The sequence below is a fragment of the Aulonocara stuartgranti genome (assembly GCF_965226115.1).
Source record: "Aulonocara stuartgranti genome assembly, chromosome: 22".
Classification (NCBI taxonomy): Eukaryota; Metazoa; Chordata; class Actinopteri; order Cichliformes; family Cichlidae; genus Aulonocara; species Aulonocara stuartgranti.
Window position 1 is genome coordinate 36976223 of NC_138957.1, and position 23425 is coordinate 36999647.

A 23425-nucleotide genomic window follows, 5' to 3' on the forward strand; every position below is an offset into this window, starting at 1 on the left:
GAGGGTTTTGAGTTGTTTTTTTATCTTGTGTGACTTTTATTTGGTCTGAAAGCCACAGTCTGCTTTGGATCAGGAGCCACGAGGGCCTCTAGTTTGAGACTTCTGATCTCTCAGAGCATCTGCATGTGAAACCAGAACTGTCTAACTGGACCCAGCCGTGATATAATTTGTGTGAACTGAGCCTTTAAGTATGGAGGAAGACGCCCCGCTTTAAAATACTGTCAAAAAGGAGGAACCTGTACAATCTGCAGTAACATACTGATAACTGACTCTATACAAATCTTTCAATGTGTGCGTTCACACATGTAACACACTGAGCATGTGTGTTTAGCAGTTCATCATCATCATCATCATCATCAGCCTCTCTCTCGCTCATCCTCGGGACGGAGGCCGGAAGGCTGCCGGTCTCAGCTTCATCTCAGTGAACGGGACAGAAAAGTCTTTTCCTTTCCAGGCGGTCCAGATCACACCCTGAACACACACACACACACACGCGCACGCACACACGCACACACACACACACACACACACACACACACACACACACACGCACACGCACACACGCACACGCACACACGCACACGCACACGCACACACACACACACACGCACACACGCACACACGCACGTTTGTTTTTATACTTCAACCAGCTCCATTTCAAAGTTGTAGCAGGTCCTTGAAAATAAGTAAAATCCGTCCGAGCGACTCGATGACGTTACCTGGTGTTTGGTGCTGATGCCGTAGAGGCCGTTGAGGTTTGCCTCGTGGCAGTTCTTGTACCACCAGCCTCCTCGATAAGACATGGCGCAGCGGGTGATGAAGGGCGCCAGGTCCCGGTCTTTGGTGGAAAAGATCCGGTGGTTGTGGTAACTGAGAGAGTCACCTGAAAGGATAGCACGGTAGGAAGTTTCCTTATTAACAAATATAATTTTATTTACTTAAATGATTCATTATCTCCGGATCCTTGAGCTTTATTTAGATGACTTAATTCAACTGTTTGTGAATTTTAGTCTTTGTGGAAATAAAACCTCAAACTCGTTTCCCACAACAAGAGAAAATAAGAAACTGTAACCAGGAAGTGCGATCGAAAAGGTTTGTGTTGGGCACAAGTGCAGTTGGCATGGACGTGCGTGAGAAGCAGCAGCCAGCTATGAGTCAGGCTGACCTCTGATGATACACGACCGTCCAGCAGGTTTCAGTCTGAAGTGTCCCAGACCAAGGAGGCCAGGAGTGCAGGCAGGGGCATGCTTTTAGGGGCCTTGCCCCCCCAGTCTGGACATTACAGTAGGACAGAGGTGACCTTGGTGTGATGGCTTTTTCTGACTGAATGAGACCCAGGCAGATCAGGATGTTCAGAGCAAACATCTGAACCTGAATCGAGCTCGGCGGTGCTGAAAACCTTTGATCACCTCTTCCAGGTTCCCGTGTTACCTGCGGTGCCGCTGTATCCTCCCACAGTCAGTTTGTAGTTCCTCTTGGCCACCTCGAACGTCGAGTACTGAGCGAACACCGACTCGTCGCCGTCTCGCAGGTCGACCCGCAGGCTCATCCTGCTCATCGCTGTGAGGTTGTGGATACTCGCGAGTCCTGAAGGGGCGAGTTTATCGGGTTTTATTACAGGAAACAAAATAAACAACAGAAAAATGAGAAAAGGCTGGGATGAGAATGTCTGTCATTCCAGTTAAACTGGCGCTGTGCTCAAATCTGCTGCTTTAACTGCACTCTGTGGAAGCTGCATCTGCCATCCGTGTTTCCAAATATGTTTCCTCACCACACGGAGCCTGGTCCTGTGCAGATTTGTACTCAGATATTAAAAAGCATCTCTCACCGAGCCAAAACTCTCCATTCACGTCCCCGAATCCTTCCACGTACTCGTTCCAGCGTCTGAAGAAATTCTCGGAGCCGTCCTTCCTCCGCTGGAAGACCTGCACACAGGAAGCCAAACACCCGAGACCTGCTCAGTGCAGGCGGCGCTGACACGAGGCTGCCTTTGAAAGCGAGCCAGTCTCCATCGAGTCCCGTAAACGTGCTTTATAAATACTGCTGGACTATATTGGAAGTGTTTTATTAGTAATTAGATTAGGCAAACACACGTAAAGTAAAGATGACTCTGTGGTGTGAGTTTATACCGTCCAGCCGCCACCGTCTGTCTCCATGTCGCAGGAAACTGTCACTGGCGTCCCGTGTCTGCCTTGAGGGAAAATCTCTGCCTCGCCTGAAGTCACGATGCCGTTCAGCAGCTCCTGAGAGCAGTCAGTGGGGAACGGGTACCGCAGGGTTCCTGAGGAGGAGCAAGACGGAGGGTGAGGGTGGGAGGAAATCTCGAACAACAACAGCACTGACGGAGGCTCGAAGAAGTACCGGTGGTGAATTCTGTGGAGATGGCGGACGTGTACTGTCCTCCTCCTTCGGCCTGGAGCTGCAGCGTATACGTGGATCCAGGATGGAGTCCAGTCAGGTTGTACTGCGTTAACGAGCCGTCCACAATGACCTCCTGCCGCCGGTACAAACGGAAATCAGGCCTCACGAATGTCTGAGATACGCACGCTATTATAAACATCAGGTCAAAATAAACAGGAACATCTCAGCCACGTTTTCCTTTGACGGTTGGTGAAAAACAACCATCAAATTCAACATCTGCTGATATTCACGAATAAATAAATAATAAAATGAGTCTGAGGTTCTCTTTAAGGTGGTCGCCATGTACACATCTGGACCTCTTTAAGTTTAAACTCTACAAGGAAGCTCAGTGTTCACACATCTGGGAGTTTTCCCAGGTGTTCACCACCACCAGCGTCTAGACTCCAGGGTCCTGCTAATCCCTATCACTGCTGCGATTCTGGAGTCTGCAATAACAATAACTCGTGTTTTCCTTCTAATGATTGATCTTTATATGACTCTGAAGATTCAGCAGTTCTTTGGCCATCGACACAATCGTCACTCCACACCTGTACAAGTGTAAGCAGTGTGAACGTCCACAGAGTGACCCAAAAGAAGCAGCTGTGCTGGAAACAGTCCAGATGTGCACACGGTGAGGACAAGAGGACTCAGCAAATTTAACAAATATGTTATTCGATTTTCTTTGGTCCAGAGAGGCGATGCTAAGCCGGACGATTGTGTTCTCAGAAGTTAAAACACAGAAAAATCATAGGAGGAGGCGTAAAAAGAACATCAGCCTCGCTTCCTGTCGTGACTTGAACTCGAGTCACTGACTAATCAGGAAATCATTTTTAAAACTTGCTCACCTTCATTTCTTTGTCTTTAGCCTGATAGCTCAGTCTGTAGTTACCAACGGGCTTTGATGGAGGTTTCCATGACAACGTGGCAGTACGTGGAGTCACGTTGCTCGCCTGGAGGTCTTGCGGGCCTTCCCCAACTTTCCCCGAGCCTGGAGAGGAACACTGATGAGGTTCGTGTTTGTTCAGGTCACAAACCAAACTACAGACAAAGGTGGTGCTGACCGCCGGTGGTGGTGAAGCTGGTGGTGGCCGGCGAGCTCTCCCGGCTGCCCAGCTGGCTGGTTACAGTGACGGTGTAGGTGGTGGATCCCTCCAGGCCGCTGAGCTGCTGCTCGGCTGCGTTTCCGGACACCGTGACCTTCACCTCTGAACCTACACAAGCAAACTGCCTCATTCAAAACGATGATCAGACTGGACGCTTTAGTCAGACACGTAGGAGTAGCAACGAGGAGCCGTGGGTGAATTTAAGACACGCAAGAGAAACTGACATGATGCAGACATGATGAGTTTGCATTAACAGTGAGATGAGACAGCCTGCTCACCTGTGCCCGCGCCGTACACGATGGAATACTTATCAACGGCTGCCAGCGCTGGACGCCACAATAACAAGGCGGTGGAGTCGGTGACGTTTACGGCACGCAGGTGTGTCGGCGGGTCGGGCACTGAGAGACACATAAAGGTAATAATGGTTACGAAAAGAATCATGACCTCCCAAAACAACCTCCCATCATGACCTTTCTCCCATCATGACCTCCCATCATGACCTTTCTCCCATCATGACCTCCCATCATGACCTTTCTCCCATTACGACCTCCCATCATGACCTTTCTCCCATCATGACCTCCCATCATGACCTTTCTCCCATCATGACCTCCCATCATGACCTTTCTCCCATCTTGACCTCCCATCTTGACCTCCCATCTTGACCTCCCATCTTGACCTCCCATCATGACCTCCCGCTCCACAATTATAACAGCAACATTTCAGCTATATCGGTTCAACTTGAAGTTTAGTGCAGTAAACATCACGGCCACGGTGAAGAAAGTAAAATGCCAGTTAACCAACTAACGATTAAAATAAATCTGTATTGTAATGCTGAAGTTTTTACTCTATATTCATGATTTAAAAGCCTAAAAGTAAAAGTGAAATGAATACTTCTATAATTCTCCTGAAGTTTCTCTCTCAGTTTTCCACTCCAGAGGACACACACCCCAGTCTGATAATCACCAAATACATACAACAACAACAACAACAACAATCTTTATTTATAGAGCACATTTAAAAACCAACGGCATGCCAAAGTGCTTAACATAAAACAAATTAACACAAGTATAATCAAAGTCATAAAAACAAAAAATAAAAGTGTAAAATTATGTTCACAGGAAAAAGCCACCAATAGAAAAATATAACTATAGCACAATATAACTATGCCATCAAAACACAATGGCGATATGACATACACGGCGCAAATAAAAGCATGATAGGAAAATTAATAGAATAAATCACTGCAAACAAGGCCAGCATTTAACCGGTAGAAAAAGCAAGATTAAACAAATACGCTTTAAGCCGTGATTTAAAAGACTGAATAGAGTCAGACGCCCAGATGCCAATCGGAAGGTTGTTCCACAACTCTGGTGCAGCCAGAGCAAACGCTCGATCACCTCTAGACTTCAGCCGAGATCTAGGCCGCACCAGCAGTAACTGTGAGGATGATCTTAAAGCCCTAGCAGGAACATATGAGCTTAGGAGTTCCTTAAGATAGCTCGGTGCTGTGTTGTTAGTGATTTTAAAAGTAAACAGCAGAATTTTAAATTGGATATTTCACAGGCAACCAGTGCAAATCAGCCAGGACGGGAGTAATGTGGGCAAACTTCCTAGTTTTGGTTAGAATGCGTGCAGCAGCATTTTGGACTGTCTGTAATCTATGAAGGAGGGCAGAGCGGAGACCAAAATAGAGTGAATTGCAGTAATCCAGTCTCGAAGTTACAAAGGCATGGATGAGCTTTTCCAGGTCTTCATGCGGGATATACTGCCTGGCCTTAGAAATAAGGCGGAGTTGGTAAAAACTGGATCTAACAACAGCAGACACTTGTTTATCAAGTTTAACCCTCAGGCCTTGTTCAAAAACACCCCCCCCCCCCCCCCCCCTTTTAGGAGGAAGATCTCAGCCTGGGCGTTTACCGTCTTATGTAGTCTGGAAGATGTGTGGTTGGTGGGGTGGGTGCAGTTTTCTCTGTGGTGGGGTTGGGTGGACTGTCCAGGGCTCTGTGGAGCCGGGGGGCGCTACTGCACTGGGCCCCGGTCTGATGGGCCTGGGCCCCCCTTCCCTGGCGGGTCGCGGAGGGTGGGAGTGCCTACTGGGGTCAGCGGGGGAGCTGGCCCCAGGGAGGGGTTACCTGCCCCTCCCTTCCTTCCCTCCCCATCTCCAGCTGCCTCCCTCTTCCCGCTCCTCCACAACCACCCACACATGCAGGGCCTTGGAGTGGGGGTATGTCACCAGGGTGCAGAGGAGGCTACCCCCCCCCCCCCCCCCCCCCTCTGTCCCCTTCTGGCTGCCTCTGCCTCAATTTTATCCCACAACTTAGACATTCACATTATTCACACTCTCATTACACATACATATAGGATCTTGGGGGTGGGCACAATCACGGAGTCCAAATCACCATCAGGGTGTATACCTCACCCCTGACGTCGTTGCCCACCTCTCAATTTTAAATACACTTAGTCATTGAGGGCTAGCAGGAGGGACTATGCGCTTACCTGCTGCTCCTTGGCAGGTAGCTCCATGCCCTCCTGGGTTTTAAATGCACCTTAGAACACATATGCATCAACACTACAATGAGCGGGTGGAGGGAGGTTTGGAGTCTTCTCCCACCCCCGTTCTCTGCGGCCTGCTGGAGCGGGAGGGCTAGTAGGAGGAGTTGGCCGTCCGACTGCGGTCTGGAGTGTGGGGCCTCCCTGCTGCTGCGGAGTCGGGGTGGTCTGCCTCTCCCCACCGCAGGGAAAAGGGTAACACCACCTGGGTCTGGGTGCAATTCCCCCCTCCAGGGGCAAGGGTACCTAGACCCGGTTTGTAGAGTACGCTTGGGGAGTGTGATCGTGTGTACAGCGTCTCTTTATGTCTGTCTCCACGTTGGTTGAGTGTGGAGTAAGTGCATATGAGAGCATGAGGGTGGGAATGGATGTTTGTGTCTGTGTGTGCCTGTATGTCTGTGTCTATATGTCAGGTTGGGTATCAGACGCCACCTCTCTGGGGACACCTCAGGCCCTCCAAGGTTTGGAGGCCTATCTCCACCCACCACCACTTCCCCTGCCGGTGGCGGACTCCCTCAGGTGTCGGTGTGTTGGTGGTTCTTTGTGTCTGGGGGTGGGCGTCCGGGTACACACCGGCTCACTGCTTGGCGGCCGCTTGTCGGGGCCTGGGGCCTGGGGCTCGCTCGGGCCCCTTTGGAGGTGGGGTGCCCCCGGCCTCTCGGCCCAGGGCTCGGTCACTCAGGCGCAGCTGGGGGCCAGCGGAGCTCACGGGCGCGTCACTGCAACTCCCCCTGACTTCTGCTCCGCGGCTGCTGGGCGAGCCCTCATCTGGGACTCTCCTCAGCTCTTACTGGGACAGTGGCGCGGCTGCCCCTCTGTTGGTCTTCCATGGTCTCTTGTGTTCTGGGGGCCTCTGGATGTCTGGAGTTTTGATCTCCTCCATACCCGCTTCACACCCTGGAGGACGGGGCTGTGGCCCCCCCACACTCCCTAGCAGATCATTACATGGAGAAACCTTTGGAATGCAAGCATGCTGATCCACACAGGTATGCACACATGGGTATTCACAGACGCGGACTAAAGCTTTCTTGGCTGCTGCCTCAAAGCACACTGTGCGCTGTCTATCTTGCGTGCTGCACAATATCGTTTATTATTTAGTAAATATTGATATCTATGACTAGCTAGTTTATTGTGATGGTGCTTTGTTTTCTCTATTATTATGTTGCTCTTTGTTGTTTGCTGTCTCCTCTGTTTGTTTTTGTTTGTTTGTTTTTTTTTTCTCCATACAGGTGACCCAGGAGTTTTTTTTTTTTTTTCTGTCTCTCTTCCCCCCCTTCTCACCGTCTCTTCTCCCCTTTGGTTTTCTTTCTTTCTCTCCCCCTCTCTCTCTCATTCATTCCCCCTGTCCTATTTATTTAAAAAAAAAAAAAAAAAAAAAAAAAATGACAAAGGATGAACTGAAGCTCTGCCATCACGTAATGTCGCATACTGCTGTTTCTGATGTCATTTAATAAAAAAAAAAAAAAAAAAAAAAAAAAACACCACCCTTTCAGCTTGTTCATGGCCACAAGTGGCCACCTACAGATTAGGTCTGTAATTTTTTATTACTTTTGTTTTTTTGCCATTTTTTTTTGCATAAAGCTTTTAAGTAACTTCAGTTCTTTCCATAAATATAAAATAATTATTACTTTTTTATTTTTTAACCCTTTAAACACCAGTTTGTTTGTCCACTGCACCAGCTGGACGACAACCTCAAATCTCGCAATTTTATATAATTGCATTGCTACTGAAATTTCTTGTATTATTAATAGTAGAGTCTGGGGCATGTAATTGATTCACATCAACATTGATTATAATGCATTGTTATTTTAGTGCAGAGAGACCAAAAACATAAAAAACCCCTTTCAGACTGTTCGTGGCCAAAAGTGGCCACCCCTTGTTTACATTTACAAAATGCTATAAAATTATTATATATTAAGAAAAATGTCCCGTTTTTTTTACATGATTTTTTAGACTAGCATCAGGGCTGTTCATCAAAATCAAAATTTCATTAAAATTCTGAAATTTAACCCTTTAAATACCAGTTAGAACACATAATCATAACAACTCATAAATAGAGAAAATCATAAAATCCCAGTTTTTTTTCTAAATAATACATGCCATCTGATTTATTTGCTAACCATGATGAAGGTTAGATGCATAGCAATAATTAACACCATCAATGACATTTATGCAACATTGTTTTTTTCTGCAGTGGCAGAAAAACATAAAAAAAACCCTTTCAGACTGTTCGTGGCCAAAAGTGGCCACCCCTTGTTTACATTTACAAAATGCTATAAATGTCCAGTTTTTTTACATGATTTTTTAGATTAGCATCAGGGCTGTTCATGAAAATCAAAATTTCAATCAAATTCATAATTTTAACCCTTTAAATACCAGTTAAATCACATAATTGTAATGATTTACATAGGGATAAAAGCATAAAATCCCCATTTTTTTCTAAATAATACATGCAAACTGATTTATTTTCTAACCATGATGGAGGTTAGATGCATAGCAATAATTAAAAGTATCAATGAGTTTTATGCATCTTTGTTTTTTTGTGCAGTGAGAGAAAAACAAAAACAAAAATCCCTCTCAGCTTGTTCGTGGCCAAAAATGGCCACCCCCTGTTTACATTTACAAAATGCTATAAAATTCATATATTAAAACATTTTTCTACTTTCATTGACTTGATTTTTTAAATTAGCACCGCTTCTAGTCATAAAAACCAAAATATAATTCAAATTATACTGATATTATACCCTTTGAATACCAGTCAGGTTATGTATTATTATAGTAAAAATAGTAATAAAGTTCACATGTTTTAGCATATAAATGGTGAAACCTAATATGTTTTTTATCATCATTGCAGGTCAGTAACAGTAACTGTCACAATGATTTATTTTTACTTTATTTATTTATTCTTTCTTTCTTTCTTTTTTTTTGGGGGGGGGGGGGGGGGGGGGATGAATGGCCAAAAGCAATGTCACACATGGTGTGTTAGTGGCCAGTGAGGCAATTTAGTGACCAAATAAAAGAGCTCAATATTGAGCCAGAGAATACGATCCGCGTCCTCAGCCAGGGAGCGATAATCCTTCGTGCCCAGAAGCGGAGAGTTGGCGAGGCCGGCTCTCACCTTCAGATTATGAGACTGACACACTGCCTACTGCGCCAACGAGACGGCCGCCGGCAGCTGTCTGAGGAAAATGTGGGCGAAGAGGAATCCCCCGTCGTCCGGTCCGAGAAAGGATAGCATGTGCTCCATCAGTTCGAGAGCCGTACCACCACCCAGGCCTGAGAGGGAGAGGAGCTTCTCGGCTCGCTCTGCGTCGGTGAGGGCATAGCGCCGAAGAAGCAGCTCTTTAGGGGCGGCGTACTTCTCTCGGGTGGGTGGATCCCGGAGGAGCGTCAACGCACGACGGGTGGCTAGCGGGTCGAGAGAAGCCACCACATGGTGATATTTCGTGTCGTCAGCCGAGATGCCACGAAGGGCGAACTGGGCCTCCACGTGCACGAACCACGACGGGGGATCGTGAAGCCAAAAGTCCGACAGCTCGAGCGCCACAGCAAACGTAGCTGCAGCCGGAGGCAGAGGGCTGGCGGCTGCTGATGCATCCAGAGCGGAGTCGGCGCCACCAATGTGGAAGTAAACACAGACGACACGAGAGCTGTCGATAAACACTGCTCGTTTATTGCTCATCACCACAGAACTCAACACTTTCACTCCAAAACACAACAACAACACTTCCTGAGAACTGGGTGTGAGTGGAGCCCTCCAGTGGTCTGGAGTGGAGTGAGTGGAGCCCTCCAATCATTGGGGGGGGGGGGCTCCACCTCCATGCCCCCCAACCCCAATCCTCCCCCAAAGAAGAGGATTCGGGCACTGGCTAGAACTCAACATCAGTGGTGATGCAGTCAGCCTCTTTGAAGATTGTCCCCTCATCTTCTGGAGAGCAGGTTTCTTCATCTTGGGCAGATGTATTTTCTTCAAGGACAGATGACTGCTGCTGTCCTTGCTCTCTGACCAGATCATATAGGCAGTGCTTGAAGCAGTGATGACCTTCTTGCCATATTGCCAGAATAAATGATCTGGAAGCTGTTAGGCTTACTTACAGCAGTAGCTCTGTCTGCACCTGCATAAACTCCAGGACACGTTTACAAACAGTGTTTGTTGTTGTTTGCGCTCCAGCTGCAGCTGCAGGTTTGAACTCTGCAAAATGTCCTGTGATTGGGGTTTTTTTTTGTTTTTGTTTTTATTTCTAGAGTTAATATTTTGGGTATGGTATCTTTTGATGAAAAATACAAGAGGAAAAGTGCTTTTAGCATGTGCTTCAAAGCTAAGTGACTGGGAACCTCAAAGCTCAATATCCTGCATCCACAGAAATTCACTGCAGCCTATGTAATGTTTGAATTTATTCCAGTCTATCTTGCAAATACATGTTTGTACTGCAATGTCATGCATAAACACAAACTATTAGATCCTTAAGATCAAACCTATGTCAAAATTGTTTCATTATTTTGGTCCATTGGAGTGTGGTAGGCCATCAAAGGCTGCTACTAGAAACTCAGAATATTACATGAAATTGCTTGCTTGGCCAAAAATGGGTAAATGATGTCATTTGGTAAAAAACATTAAAAACTACAATTTTCATGTGTTGACTTTAGAATGAAAGCAATTTTACCTAAATTGCATGATATAGTACTGTCAGTAACAAGGAATCAAAAAAGGTGGTTATAATGGGTTTCAATTGGCCACAAATGGCCACGATAGAACCCAGAGGAACTATTTAGTGTATAGTGAATATTATTGACATTATTATGGAGCTGATGTTGAAAATTAAAAAATCTGACAAAAATACACACCTTTGGGAAGTTTCATTCCACTGGCATTAACAGAACAAAAATGGTTGAAAAACGAAAAGCAAAGTGGCCACAAATGGCCAGGATAGAGCCCTGAGGGAGCTGTCAAGTAACACGCCCAGATTCCTAACAGTGTCGGAAAAGGAACTAGTGAGAAAACCAAAAGCATCACGAAGTTTGGCACGGAGAACGTTACTGCCAAAGACCACAATTTCAGTTTTCTTATCATTGAGGATAAGAGTATTTGCCAGGAGCCATTGCCTGAACCTCACTGAAGTTTGTAGACTGATCACCAGTGAAATATGCAAAGATGAGAAAAAGCATCCAGTTTCCCCGTGAGACTCTGTGTTTAGGATGGGAATCATCTGAACTGCCTTCTCTGCTCTTTGAAATAACACAGACGACTGGAATAAATCCAGCACGAGTCTCCTCAGACGAAGCATAAAAACCGTGCAGCTCATTTCCAGGTCAGCACCTGCTGCAAACACTACCAAGCTACCAGTTCTCATATAGAAGCAAAAACATGTAAAATTAATTGTTTTTAGTTCTTCAGTGTAAAAAAAAGCACAAAAAATGGAAAACATGAAACTGTTTAAAGAAACCATGTGTGGATTCAATTATGAACTTTTACAACAGTGTGTCATCTCAGGCTGAGATAAACAGTGAACAACAGCGCGTGACTCACGCGTCATGACAAAGTCTTTCACTGGATCGCTCTCGTCCAGTCCGAGGGTGGAGATGACGGTGACCTCGTAAGAAGAACCAGGTGAGAGCTTGGATAAACCCACGGTGGAGTCCTTTGAGTCCAGAGACACCGACACCGGCTCGCCTGCATGCACAAACACAGGATTAGTTATTTATTCATGTAATCCTAATAGACGTTTGCATGTAATAAAAAGTCATAAATTATTCAATATTTTTTATTTTCCATAAAGTCTTGCACCAAATCATCAGTCGCCTCAAAGTGCTTTAAATTATACGGCAAGGATCTAACAATCACACAGAGAAAACAATGTTATTGAACTGAACCAAACCTCTGATGGAACAGATGTCTTTACTCATCAGCTGTGACCTCGCTCCCTGATCTAGAAACTGGACATGACCTTTGCTTATGTCAGGGGTGGGCAATCTCAGTCCACGAGGGCCGGTGTCCTGCAGGTTTAGATCTCACCTTGGGTCAACACACCTGAATCACATGATTAGTTCGTTACCAGGCCTCTGGAGAACTTCAGGACATGTTGAGGAGCTAATTTAGCCACTTAAATCAGCTGTGCCCAGTAGCACTCACCCCCATCATCACTAAGTGCTTAGAGCAGCTGGTCCTAGCACACTTCAAATCCTGTCTCCCCCCCACCCTGGACCCCCACCAATTCGCATACCGCCAGAACAGGAGCACAGAGGATGCAGTCTCCATCGCACTGCACTCTGTCCTCTCACACCTGGACAACAACAACACCTACGCCAGAATGCTGTTTATAGACTTCAGTTCAGCATTCAATACAATCCACCCCTCACAACTCATCAGGAAACTGACAGACCTGGGCATCAGTTCCCTCATCTGCAAATGGTTACTGGACTTCCTGACCAACCGCCCCCAACATGTCCGGCTGGATAACCGCTGCTCATCTACAATCACGATGAACACCGGTGTACCACAAGGCTGTGTGATGAGCCCTTTCCTCTACTCCCTCTTCACCCACGACTGCAGACCTGCTGATGGTTCCAACACCATCATTAAGTTTGCAGATGACACCACGGTGATTGGCCTCATCAGTGACAACGATGAGGCCGCCTACAGGGAGGAGGTGGATCGTCTGGCTGAGTGGTGCGACACAAACAACCTGCTGCTTAACACCGAGAAGACCAAGGAGCTCATCGTGGACTACAGGAGGAATGCTGACCCACACCCACCCATCCACATTAAGGGGACGGCTGTGGAGCGTGTGAGCAGCTTCAAGTTCCTGGGAGTCCACATCTCCGAGGATCTCACCTGGACGACCAACTGCTCCAAGCTGGTCAAGAAGGCTCACCAGCGCCTCTTCTTCTTGAGGACTCTGAGGAAGAACCACCTGTCCTCAGACATCCTGGTGAACTTCTATCGCTGCACCATCGAGAGCATCCTGACCAACTGTATAACAGTCTGGTACGGGAACTGCTCTGCCTCGGACCGGAAGGCGTTGCAGAGGGTCGTGAAAACTGCCCAGCGCATCGCCGGAGCACCACTTCCTGCCATAAAAGACATCTACAGGAAGCGGTGTCTGAAAAGGGCTGGGAAAATCATCAAAGACCCCAGTCACCCATCACATGGACTCTTCACCCTCCTGCCCTCTGGGAGGCGCCACAGGAGCCTCCGGACTAAGACCACCAGGTACCGGAACAGCTTCTTCCCCACAGCTGTCAGACTCCTGAACTCTGCCTCCTGACATCTGACCCACGTTAACACATGGACTGAACATACACACACCCACAATGGACAACCGTACCCTCAAACACACAATAATAACATGGACTGAACCACCACTCACAACCACCAGCACTTTATATAGCCTCTGTAGAAACTATCTACACCCTCACTTATCTTAACTGCACTACTGTATAGCCCTGTGTAAATAATCATTCTGTACATTCGATAATCTTTAATCCTACAACTGTTTACAACTTGCATAGTTCCCATTTCTGTATAGCTGTATATCCCAGATTCTGTAAAGTTATTTATTTCATATTCTGTATAGTTTTTCATATTTATATCCTGTTCATATCCTGTACATAGCTTGTACTCACTACAGCCTGTACATACTTATAGTTATAGAATATTCACAACATACTTCATACCGTGTACATTATAACATACCATAATAGACCCATTTCTGTAATATACTCACATATCTATATTATTGCTAATATATATTGTAATATATCTATATCACTAAAGCACTTCTGGATGGATGCAAACTGCATTTCGTTGCCCTGTACCTGTGCATGTGCAATGACAATAAAGTTGAATTCTATTCTATTCTATTCTATTCTGTGATGGATCAGGGACACATCTAAAACCTGCAGGGACACCGGCCCTCGAGGCCTGGAGTTGCCCACCCCTGGCTTACGTAAATATTCACTAGCCAATAAGAAATGAAGCACAATAGGAATCCAGGCTCTCACCATCCTCTGCATGGGTATATGTGACTTTGAAACCGCTGACGGGACTCTTTGGTTTGGTCCACGACACCGTGACAGAGTTTTCCGTCACCTTACTGAAGACTATGTTAGAGGGAGGCTCGGGTCCTAGAGGGCAGATCGAATATAACGAGAGAGGGGGGGTAAACGAAAGGCAGGAAGGGAAGTGGAGGGAAAAACATCAATAAAAGACAAAAACAAGCAGCAGAAATACAAAAATTCCACAAAGAGAAAGAAAAAATAATAACTGGGTTTGTGAAAAACACTGAAGTAGAGTGAAAAGAGTCAGGAGTGAAAACAGTGTGCACAGTATTATTTATTCATCCACACATTTGCTATTAGTGCTTCAATGGGTTTCTGTGTATATATGTACAATGCAAACATATATACAGTATACAAATCATATACAGACATATAAAGTAACAATTAAATGCAGATGGCTCCTGGGCAAAGGAGGGAGTGACGACATTTTAACACAGTAGTTAGCTGCTCGGTCTCACCTGAAAATAAAAGGCATGGCAGGAATAAAGGACGTTAAAACAAAGGAAGATAAAGAGACCACTTGACAAGATTATTCAGAGTGAATGAACACAAACACATTAAGATATTAATCTAACTGTTTAGAGCTGGAAGTGAGAACCAGGAAACGATCGGGAGAAGTTAAGATAATTTTCCAAAACTCAGAAGGACTCGGTATCACTCAATAAATGATATTTCTTTTATTTTTTGCACGACTTAAGCTGTATATTACAAAAGAGAATTAGACTATTCTTTGTATTAAAATCTATGCTGTACTGTATAATACTGATAGTACGCATCAGTACTGTACAGCGCTGATTTACCTTAAAATGTTCACATTTACAGATTTACTAATTGATTTACTTTTTCGTTTTTAAATGCGAAAAGTTAAAACAGACCGAAAGTAGAGAGACCAGCCGTGGTCTTACCCTGGTTTGGGAGAGAGGTGAAGAGGTGTCAGTGAAGATGGCTGTTAGCTTACCCTGAGTGAGAAAAAACCAGAGTAGCAGTGAATGAAGAGAGTTACGTTGTTACTGATGTCTTTGATGTCAACTTAGTTGATCAACTAGTTTGTATCAACAGTGCATCTGAGTGGAGTTCCCCTAGGCTCAATCCTGGGTCCTCTTCTGTTAATCATGCCCAACAGAGTTGGAATGCTGTTTGGTTTCTTGTACATAAAATCTTCCCTAATGTTTGTACAAAGAGAAAAAAAACAAAGATTCTCCCTCTTTTTTTGTTTTTTGTAAAGAATTGGTAAATTTTCTGCATGTGGCAGTCTGGTAAGTTCTGCAGGTTGTTTGTTAACCAAGTTAGGCCAGTACAAACTAAGAAGACTATCTGGCAAACAGCTTTGTAAACCCACATCTGAGGGTTGACATCAAATAACTGGATGTGTCTTTTATGGTGGAGAGGGTGTTGATCTTTATAATGTCATGAATATGAGTATTTGTCATATTCACGAGAGCTGAAGAATGACTGCACAAATATAATATGAACAGAAAACACAAGTTCATGAGAGTTTTTTCAAAATCAGTATGTGTTAATAAGAAAGTGAGTTATACTGAACCACTGTTTGAATGACAAACACAAAGTGATGAATGTGGAACTGTAAATCACAAGCTTACAGTCTTCAAGAGCGCCACAGCATCCGAGCTCTTGAAACCACGATGGAGGAAGCATTTAGTGGGTAAGCACACATTTCTAGTCACATTTAAGACGAGTGATTATTAGTTATTAGCACTTGAATGAACAGTCTTCTGAATGATCCAAGACTGACGCGGGTACAAGATCAAAAAGAAAGAATCGAGCCGTCTGAACGAGACTTGACAACACTGACAGTAATTTTGAAGCTTTACACAGTAGAAATTCATCTTTTCTACTGTTACAATAGCTTGTACCTGTACTGATGACAAGCTTGTGCAGTCTTGACAGAACGCCAGGGCCCTTTCCCAGTAAGGTCAAGGTGTACTCGGGCTGTGGGGGCAGATCCTCAAACCGGAAGGACCGAGCTGAACCAGGAAGGACTTTTTTGAAGGTTTTTTCATTTTCTGTTGGTTTTACTATTGTTTTGCTTTGGATTTTTGGGGCATGAGTTACAAGGCTTCCAGGCACTCTGTTCTCATCTTCACTACCTACATTTTGGGAAATGGTGTCCCTGTTAGGCGTGTGATTCGTCTTCTCTTCTTCCCTGCCTCCCTCTTTGCCAGAATCGTGGTAGTCATGCTCTTTTTCTTTTGGCTCTGTGTCCTCCTCTTTTCCGTCTTTTCTCGTCACAACAAAGTTTTTGTACTTGCCTTCAGGTGAGTCCCATATCAATGTGACTCCATCAGTGGTCTGGTTTATGACTTCCACAAAGTCCAAAGGTTCCCTTAAGACTCCAGACGAAGAAAGATCTGACGTAGGATTTGTCTGCTTAGTTTTACTTTCAAATGTTTGTGGGTTCTCACTCTTTTGGCTACCCCCGGTGTAGTGTCTAATGTGGGTGGGATGCTGTGCTGGAACAGTTTTTGCTGCTGGTTGTCTTATTGGAAATGTGACTGAGCTGGAGGGTCTTGAATTTGGGAAATGTTGTTTTGTTGGTCTGCCTTGAATTCCAGTCCCATTGCTTTTGCCAGGATTTCCGCTGTCATTTATTTCTTGCAGCTTTGAATCAGTACTGCTAATATCTTCTTCTCTCCCCACAGCTCTGTCTCCAGTTCCTAGATTCTCAGTCTGTGATCGGACATTGGTTTGACCATCTATCTGGTCAGCTGCAGTATCTTGATCTCCTTCTCTAATTGGAATTTGATGCATAGGGTGTTGGACATTCTGGCGAGTTAATATGCTTCCCAGTTGGCCAGTTTGATTTCCAGTGCTGCCTGCATTTACCTCTTTGTTTGGGAAATACTTGTGAGGAGAATAGTTATACGGACGTTGAGGTATTCTTTGGGTTCCGTTTTTTAAACGTCTTTCATATAGTTGGCGAGAGATATAGCCCAGTTTGGTATTTTGGCGATGGAAGGAAGACATTCCTCTTCCTCTGAGTGTCCGATTAAACTCAGTGGCTGAACTTGTGGAGGAGATTCTTGTCCCAAGTCCACCATCATCTGCATCTCTCACAGGCCCTTTGGAAAGAGAAGGGGCTGACGTAGCTGTTAACTCATTGGAAACCACCTGCTCTTTGCGTGGCTCTGTTTCACGGTTCAAAGGTCCAATACGACGAGTTTGATTCTGAAAAGGTCCGCCTTTTAGAAAACGGCAATTCTTGAATGGAGGACAGCGATTTGCTATCCTTTGTCTTTCTATCTGCACATTTTTTTGGTTTTGCTCGACTCCAGATAAGTCAGGTGTACCTGTCCCATTTTTTAACCCAGTTGTATCCTTCACTGGTACACTTGCCTTAACAGAGGATGATTCCTCAGAAGCAGATATAGATGGTAAAGACAACAGTTCGCTCGTCGGCCGATGTTTGTTCTCTGCTGTCATTTCAGGACTAAGGTTCATACGATGGGAGGGGAGACGGAATCTAGAATTTATATGGGTTTTGTTCTGAAAAGGTCCAAACTTTGCGTATGGACGGCGTCTGATTCCATATTTAGGAGTGTTCATTCGAGGTACCCCACCTTCTGGTGGTGGTTTTCTATCTGTGGGTGGTGCAGGCGCAGAGCTACTTCTGCTGCTTTCACTTAGCTCATTGCTTGAATGTGAATCAAATTTATCAGATCTGGAAGGGGATGATGATGTTGTTGGAAGGGACAATGATGTGGATGGAGGTGGTGACAGTAAAGATGAAGGTGATGATGGAATTAAAGACATTTGCGAGGACGATGAACCTGCCGTTGATCCATCGGAACCAGGTGAAGGTGGGGATGGTGAGGATAAAGGTGATGGTGGTGCAGCTGGAGAGTGTGATGTCCTTGAGGCTGATGAATGCGATGATGATTGTGACTCTGAGGATGTTGAAGAGGATGAGAGCGATGGCAGTGGCTTCAGTCCTCTCAAAATCTGTTTCCCAATTATGTCTGCATTGACTGAGAGGTTTGATGATTTTGACAGGTGAACAGAAAATGTTGAGATGTTCATACTATCAAAAGTGTCTTTCAAAAGTTTATGTAAAGGATCTGGTTTATAATCAAGGTCTGGCTCTGCAGAAGGCGGTGAACCCAGGTCTGGACTTTTCTCTACCATGCCAGCATGCTCAGCCCCCCTACACCCATTGCCTCTATCTTTTAAGGGGAGTCTCGAATGTGTCACTTTGATTTTATTTAGACATTTCTTCTCTTGGCTTTGAACGGTCCCACTTGGTTCTGGAGAAACGAGACCAGTGTCATTTCCATGGCCTGCAATGCCAACATGCGGTGGCCCTTTTAAGTCAGCAGCAGCCGCTGATTCCTCTGAGCTACTTTGGATCTTTGTTTCTGAATCTGTTCCAGGCAGCATAGCTTTATTTTTATCAACTCTGTCAGAGCTGGATGCCTCTATACTTGGGTCTGACACAGACTGTCTGATGATGGGGACACCTGGTTTAAGGTTTTTACTCTCCAAGACTTTTTTAAAAGGTCTCCTTCTGGGCACAACTCTTGTTGCATTGAAATGCGGTTGCTTCCTTGGCAATATGGACTTTCCGATGGGTTTGGGGCTGGTGCCATTTATTGAAAACATTTTATTGACCAGAGGTTTAGTTCTGGCAATTATTATAGGAGTTGAGGAGTCTTTGTCCTTGCTCACATCTTCTGTCTTCTCACGCTGGTCAAATATTTGTCCCTCGGCTGATGGGTTCAAGTCTTGGTGTATGCTGCTAACATCTTGGTTAGGCGCTAGGGAGGCCTGGGTAGTCAAAGTGGACTCTTTGGAAATATATGGAGGGGAAGCTGCCGTGGGAAATCTTGGTAATATCGTTCCTAAGGATGTAAAGGCAGTGAGTATTTGGATTAAGTGTTAAGATCATCATAATATGCCCTTAATACTGAAGAAGTCACACCTAACAAAGAAAGAAAAGCAGGGTTGTTAATCATTATTGTTCCTTTAAGGAAACCTGATTTACAACAGTTTGCCAGCCCGAGCAAACCATAACTCAGGTCAGCAGCATCCATGTTCAACCTGCAAGGAGAATATCATAATGTCATTATTGTTTTCCTCGGACAAACCTGTTCGTATCACTGTTGAGAAAGAAACATAACGACTGAGGTTAGAGGCAGATAAAAGTACGTTTTCTTCTTGAGGGTCGGGGGAGGACATCGACTAACGTGTTGTATATGACGTAATTCATTGAATGATGAGGTGTCGGGACACAAAGGCTCACTTAGCCGAACAAAAGCTGTTATGGCCCGAGCATAGCCTGGAAAAGAAATGTTTGAACAACAACGACCTGGATTCCTTCCTTTTATTTCTCTCTCTTATCAAATTTCTAACTTTTTACTCAGCAGTGAGTCATTTCAGACTAACTTTGGGGTGATAACTAACCAGAGGCTCTTATCAAAGCCAGACGTAACAAAGGTTAGTGAAGTCCTGCTGTGAAGCCTCAAGGTGAGGATTTTATCTTGGGTTTTTGTGAACATACAGCACAACAGAAACGGTGAACACTCGTATGGATGCACAGAGTCATACGTGGTCATGCATGTTCTGCTTTAGCTTGTTTTTTGACTGTAAAGTTGCAAACATCATACTGCACTTTATTAAATTAATCAATCAGGCCAAAGCATCATTTTCTGAGACTTTAACCGGACTTATTTTTCTTAAACTATAGGAGAATCCTCTGTCTGTCCTTTAGAAAGCTGTGAGGTAGCTCTGCATTTACTGTTCAGACCAGAAACGTTATATACACTTCATAGTTCTAACTAACATTGTTGACCACAAATTTCATATAAAATGCTTAACAAGCAGTAACCTTCAGTTCCTCTAACATCCATGTGAACTGGACCTCTCGACTGCTGTTGGAGACTCGTGGAGCATTTTTAATGCAATTATCTGATAAATATCTTTGGCTTACTGTCAAACTGTACTAAACACTGGAATTGCTATTAAATGTAGTAGTCGACCAGCCAAGAATTTAATTCCTTTTACGTTATTTTTTAGCTCCTTAGCACTAATTAGCAAGTATCTGGCAGTTTATGGATGCAGCTTACAAACAAAGCTAGTGAGCATTAGCTAAATATGATTTAAATGAGGTCACTTCTGACATATAAAGTTGAGGCTATCTCCATTATCTACATACAGTCAATGGCGTGAGCTAAGAAAAATGATTTCCAGGACGTTAACCTGAGTGGAAGCAAGCTGTGATTGCCTCTACTCACCGGGGACTACCTGGGTGGTCTCTGGAGCGCTCCTGCTCGTGTCTTTCTCTGCCACGAGCAGGATGTCATACAAACGCCCGGCCTCCAGCCGCTGGATCTGTGCGGAGTTCTGGTCAGCTGGGATGGTCATTTCTTGACTCCTCCCCGCTCCATCATTTGGCGTTACGGTGAGACGGTACCTGTCAATCTCCCCCACTGTCGGCTCCCATTGGACTACCGCAGACGTGGACGACATCTTGACAACTCTGAGGTTGGTGGGACCAGAAATAACTGAAGGTGAAGAAAACAGAGAAGAAAGTCCAGCACACGCCAGGTGAATGTTTTCTTCCAGGTAACATGAAGCCGTCTACCTGTTCCTGTTTACCCCCCTGACTTGGATCGATACACTTCCACTCGGTTTTTGCCTTTTCTAAACTCCTGCAGACTGAATCGTCCTCTTCATCGCCAGCCACCGGGCAGCTTCTCTGCAGCTGCCACAGATTACATCTCCCACAGGAAGGGCAGCGAGAGTGAAATGTTTAAGCTCCCGCTGCCAGTTTGGTGATTTGAGCTGCTCTCAAGTGCCAGTATGCTAGTCAGAGGCTCCTTTCTCTAACTTCAGGCTCTTTCATAAAGCAGGACCAGCGCACAGTTACTTTCTGGTTCAGGTATCAGAGTTGAAGAACATGCCTTTTGTCAGGACATCTGCACACAGTGTGTATTTGGGGAATACTTGGTGTTCTCAGAATGGTTACAACACAAAACTTGACGTGATAAAACGTAGCTACACCCATCACACCTCCTAAACACCATCACGGTATAACTCCTGTAAACCAGCCAAAGAACTAACACTATTAAGGAGGATAATTCAGTGCAGAGTGACTAAGATGTACACAAGTTATTCAAAGTCAGTGTAGTCTGTATGACTTTCCTCATTTTTAATGGTTATCTAAGTGTTAAAATCATTTCCATCTGCGGAGGGTGGAAGCGATTGTGGCTTCGATTTAGTAAGAAGAGAAAAGCAGAGGAGTTTCTGACAAAGAAGGAAACAAAACCTCACGTGTCATGAATTCAGCGGTGCTCTCGCGTCCTCTCCTGCCGTCGATCTCTCCCACGATGCCGACTCTGTAATCCTGACCGGCCGCCAGGCCCGTCTGGGTGTAGGTGGTCAGGCCGCCTTCCACCTGCGCAGTTATCTGCTGGTCGCTCTCCTTCTGTCGGGTCAGGACAGACAGAGAATAGAATAGAATAGAATTCAACTTTATTGTCATTGCACATGCACAGGTACAGGGCAACGAAATGCAGTTTGCATCCATCCAGAAGTGCTTTAGTGATATAGATATATTACAATATATATTAGCAATAATATAGATATGTGAGTATATTACAGAAATGGGTCTATTATGGTATGTTATAATGTACACGGTGTGAAGTATGTTGTGAATATTCTATAACTATAAGTATGTACAGGCTGTAGTGAGTACAAGCTATGTACAGGCTATGAACAGGATATAAATATGAAAAACTATACAGAATATGAAATAAATAACTTTACAGAATCTGGGATATACAGCTATACAGAAATGGGAACTATGCAAGTTGTAAACAGTTGTAGGATTAAAGATTATCGAATGTACAGAATGATTATTTACACAGAGCTATACAGTAGTGCAGTTAAGATAAGTGAGGGTGCAGATAGTTTCTACAGAGGCTATATAAAGTGCTAGTGGTTGTGAGTGGTGGTTCAGTCCATGTTATTATTGTGTGTTTGAGGGTACAGTTGTCCATTGTGGGTGTGTGTATGTTCAGTCCATGAGTTAACGTGGGTCAGATGTCAGGAGGCAGAGTTCAGGAGTCTGACAGCTGTGGGGAAGAAGCTGTTCTGGTACCTGGTGGTCTTAGTCCGGAGGCTCCTGTGGCGCCTCCCAGAGGGCAGGAGGGTGAAGAGTCCATGTGATGGGTGACTGGGGTCTTTGATGATTTTCCCAGCCCTTTTCAGACACCGCTTCCTGTAGATGTCTTTTATGGCAGGAAGTGGTGCTCCGGCGATGCGCTGGGCAGTTTTCACGACCCTCTGCAACGCCTTCCGGTCCGAGGCAGAGCAGTTCCCGTACCAGACTGTTATACAGTTGGTCAGGATGCTCTCGATGGTGCAGCGATAGAAGTTCACCAGGATGTCTGAGGACAGGTGGTTCTTCCTCAGAGTCCTCAAGAAGAAGAGGCGCTGGTGAGCCTTCTTGACCAGCTTGGAGCAGTTGGTCGTCCAGGTGAGATCCTCGGAGATGTGGACTCCCAGGAACTTGAAGCTGCTCACACGCTCCACAGCCGTCCCCTTAATGTGGATGGGTGGATGTGGGTCAGCATTCCTCCTGTAGTCCACGATGAGCTCCTTGGTCGTCATAGGTTGGTGGTCTGGCGTCATGTCTGCTTTGGTTGTGGTTGTGGGGTTCCCTCGCTCAAAACGAGCATAAAAGTTGTTGAGCTCGTTGAGGAAGGAGACATCAGAGGATGCGGGGGAGGGTTTGGTGGTCCTGTAGTCTGTGATGGTCTGGAGTCCTTGCCACATGCGTCGGGGGTTGGAGTTGGAGAAGTGTTCTTCTACCTTCTTTTTGTAATGGTGTTTGGCTTTTTTGATGCCCTTCTTTAGATTAGCCCTGGCTGTACTGTAGGCGTGTGCATCTCCTGACCTAAAGGCAGTGTTGCGGGCCTTCAGGAGGAGACGAACATCCCGGTTCATCCAAGGCTTCTGGTTGGGGTACATGGTGATCCGTTTCTGGGTGGTGACACTGTCTGTCAGAACTTCCACAGACACGCTGTCAGATGCTTCAGGTGTTCATCTGTCATCCCCGTCTTCCTGCAGACACAAAGCTTTGCATCATAAGATGGATTCTGGGCATCTCCAGCCTTTGAAATCGTTGTTGTATTTGATCAAGTTAGTGTCGTATCACTCGTCAGAGGTCTGCTGCACATGGAAGGCAGGGAGGTACCCGAAAAGACCCAAACAATGCAAGTGGAAATAATCTTCTTTTGAAAATAGTGGCCTGACTGAAGCAAGGTCAGCATGACAACAAAGGCACAAAAGAACCA

The 23425-nt window shown here is 45.3% G+C and overlaps 1 protein-coding gene and 1 long non-coding RNA gene across 4 annotated transcripts in view; both read right to left on the minus strand.

Moving 5' to 3' along the window:
- Positions 1-23425, minus strand: part of LOC309699501 (tenascin-like) — a 61433-nt gene that overhangs the window by 450 nt on the left and 37558 nt on the right. For 2 of the 3 annotated variants that reach the window (XM_082522541.1, XM_082522540.1), the window contains exons 7-20: positions 21399-21552; positions 20360-20629; positions 15986-18967; positions 14055-14177; positions 11581-11724; positions 3782-3901; positions 3462-3611; positions 3246-3388; positions 2362-2494; positions 2130-2281; positions 1829-1925; positions 1432-1587; positions 720-883; positions 1-471 (exon numbers count right to left, since the gene is read on the minus strand). The exon at positions 1-471 is cut by the window's left edge and continues 450 nt beyond it. In XM_082522541.1, coding sequence (XP_082378667.1) covers positions 373-471; positions 720-883; positions 1432-1587; positions 1829-1925; positions 2130-2281; positions 2362-2494; positions 3246-3388; positions 3462-3611; positions 3782-3901; positions 11581-11724; positions 14055-14177; positions 15986-18967; positions 20360-20629; positions 21399-21552 — 4887 coding nt within the window. In that variant the 3' untranslated portion in view covers positions 1-372. The remainder of the gene's footprint in view (positions 472-719; positions 884-1431; positions 1588-1828; positions 1926-2129; positions 2282-2361; positions 2495-3245; positions 3389-3461; positions 3612-3781; positions 3902-11580; positions 11725-14054; positions 14178-15985; positions 18968-20359; positions 20630-21398; positions 21553-23425) is intronic. The other variant, XM_082522542.1, reaches the window with a different exon arrangement.
- On the minus strand, positions 8953-9667 carry LOC309699570. Its single transcript, XR_014274394.1, has 2 exons — positions 9217-9667; positions 8953-9171 (listed from the first exon to the last, which is right to left on the minus strand). It is a non-coding gene; the product is annotated as an uncharacterized lncRNA (long non-coding RNA).